General features: G+C 61.8%; 1 protein-coding gene across 1 annotated transcript in view; it reads left to right on the forward strand.

The window, feature by feature from the left end:
• CRYBA1 (crystallin beta A1) overlaps positions 1-2330 on the forward strand; it is a 9238-nt gene that overhangs the window by 6287 nt on the left and 621 nt on the right. The window contains exon 3 of the mRNA XM_009645170.2: positions 1783-1924. Within this exon, the coding sequence (XP_009643465.1) occupies positions 1783-1924 (142 nt within the window). The remainder of the gene's footprint in view (positions 1-1782; positions 1925-2330) is intronic.

Here is a 2330-nt window from a genome sequence, read left to right on the forward strand (position 1 = left end):
GGCCGCTGCTGGGCAGTTCCCAACTCGGCAGCTCGCTCTCCGTTCCAGATCACCGTGTATGACCAAGAAAACTTCCAGGGCAAGAGGATGGAGTTCACTTCAGCCTGTCCAAACATCATGGAGTGCGGCTTCGACAACATCCGCTCCCTGAAGGTGGAGTGTGGCGCGTGAGTAGCCGGTGGCCGGGGGGGGGGATGCTTTCCCAGGCGGGCTGGCAGGGCGAGGGGTGCCTGATCATGGAGCAGGGCTGGCTGGCCTTGCTCTGCTCACCTGGGGGAAGGCAGGCATGGGGAGTCCCACCCTGCCGGCATAGAACAGCCAGCCCTGGGCAGCAGCAACGCAGACACGGGGCCAGAGGACGGCGGCAACGCCTTTGGCATCATCCAAACCTGCCTCCTGCAGTCTGGAAGCAGACGGGTTTGGAGCCTGCCGGTGCCCTGCAGAGACGCTGCCCAAGGATGCAGCGAAGAGCTGTGCTCAGCGAGTGGCTCTTGATCTCAGCCTGGTCCCATCCGCCTGTGTAACCCCATGAAGCACTATGCTTTAGATCCACTTTTCATGCCCCGGGGCTCAGCCCTGCTCTGCCCTGTGCTCTCCCCGCGCTGTGTACCTCCCAGGGCCAGAGCAGAGCATTCCCGCAGCCCGCGCTGGGCTGCCCCAGTCGCTGACGGGGGCAAGGAGCAGAGCTGGGCTTCTCCCTGCACACGGGAATCTTCCCTGGCGGAGGCAAGACATCTCCTGAGCTGCTCTGAGACGCTGTGTGTAAGGAGCGGTCCCCACGGCAAGCATCCCGCTGGGACTGGGGAAGCAGACAAGATAGATTTGTGCTGCTATATTTAGGATTTGTAATGCTAATGGGATTACAGCGGCATGCGTGCTCACACCGTAATCAGCTCGCTGCTCCAGTTGACGTGTTTCTAATCAGGCTGGTCACCTTGCATGGGGGGAGGCCGACTGCAGGACATGGGATCGGGGCTCAGTTTCGGTCAGTGGCAAGAGGCCCTGGACCCCCCCACCCCGGCTCAGCCTGCCCCTCAGCACCCTGCGTACCCCATAAGCAGGAGCTCTGTGGGCTGCACAGCCTGTCCCATCCTCCTTCCAGCCCCTCGGCCTCCCTGCTCGGCTGCAGCGGTCCTGTCCCCAGTCTCTGTTAGGGGACATGCCCAGGCAAGGTCCCCACCCTGGGGACAGGCTGGCTCTCCTGTGGGCAGCACCAGGGCTTACAAAATGTCCCCTGCAGGGTGGAGGCTTCCCTCTTGCCTCTCTGTGTTTGTTTTCAGTGAAGAGATGGACCCAGAAAGGGGAAAGGCAACAGCTCCCTGCCCTGCCCACAGCCAGATGGGTTCTGCCTGGTTTGGGCGTTAGGAATTCAGGTCTTTCCAGCTGTGCCACGTTGTAATTGGGAGATAAGTAAGAAATGAGGCCTTTGGGAGAGAAGGGCAGGCACGGGTGTCTGGTGGCATCCTAACATGATGCTGATCTGTGCAAATAACCACAGAGCAGTTTAGGGGAAAGGGAGCCACCGGCGCAGGCTGGGCCCCCTGAGGGAGGGACCCTGTCCCCTGATGCAGCAGGGGGATGCTGGCGCTGCCGTGCCGGCAGCCTCCCAGGCACCAGACACAGTTACACATCCAGCACCGCTACCCTTCCTCCCGGACTTGTGGTCAGAGGCCAGACCCCAACCTCCTCCTCACACCTGCATCCGTGCCCCGGTGCCAGCCCCGAGCAGGAGACCCAGAGGTGCCGCAGGAAGCCCTGGCAGCCCTTGCTCTGTTTTTGCAGCTGGGTCGGTTACGAGCACACTGGCTTCTGCGGGCAGCAGTTCATCCTGGAGAGGGGAGAGTACCCGCGCTGGGACGCCTGGAGCGGCAGCAACGCCTACCACATCGAGCGCCTGATGTCCTTCCGCCCCGTCTGCTCCGCTGTGAGTGTCCCGGCTCTGACGGAGCTCTCACAACTCTGATCCTGTTAAAATGTCCCAGGCAATAGCACCAGGCCAAGGGAGTGAGCGAGGTTAGGAAGGGCAAACACAGCCATGCCAGGGGCGCTGCAGGTGGCAGAGGCTCCTTGGGGTAGGCTCAGCTCTCCCGCCCCCGCCATGCCCAGTAGGATTTGCTCTTTCTGTCCTGTTTTTTGAAATTTCTAAGGGAACTCCGGGCCAGCTGCACACAGCCAGAGCTCGGGGACAGCCAGCCTGAGATAGTAGCTGTGACATAAGCTGTCAGTGACACCTCCCAGGCCAACCCCTGCCCTGTCCTGGCCCAGCACCACCCAGCTGAGCACCTCCATGCATCTGCATTGTGGGAAAATCAGCTTCTCCCCCCCCCCCC

Source organism: Egretta garzetta, unplaced genomic scaffold, assembly GCF_000687185.1.
Source record: "Egretta garzetta isolate BGI_Z169 unplaced genomic scaffold, ASM68718v1 scaffold108, whole genome shotgun sequence".
Classification (NCBI taxonomy): Eukaryota; Metazoa; Chordata; class Aves; order Pelecaniformes; family Ardeidae; genus Egretta; species Egretta garzetta.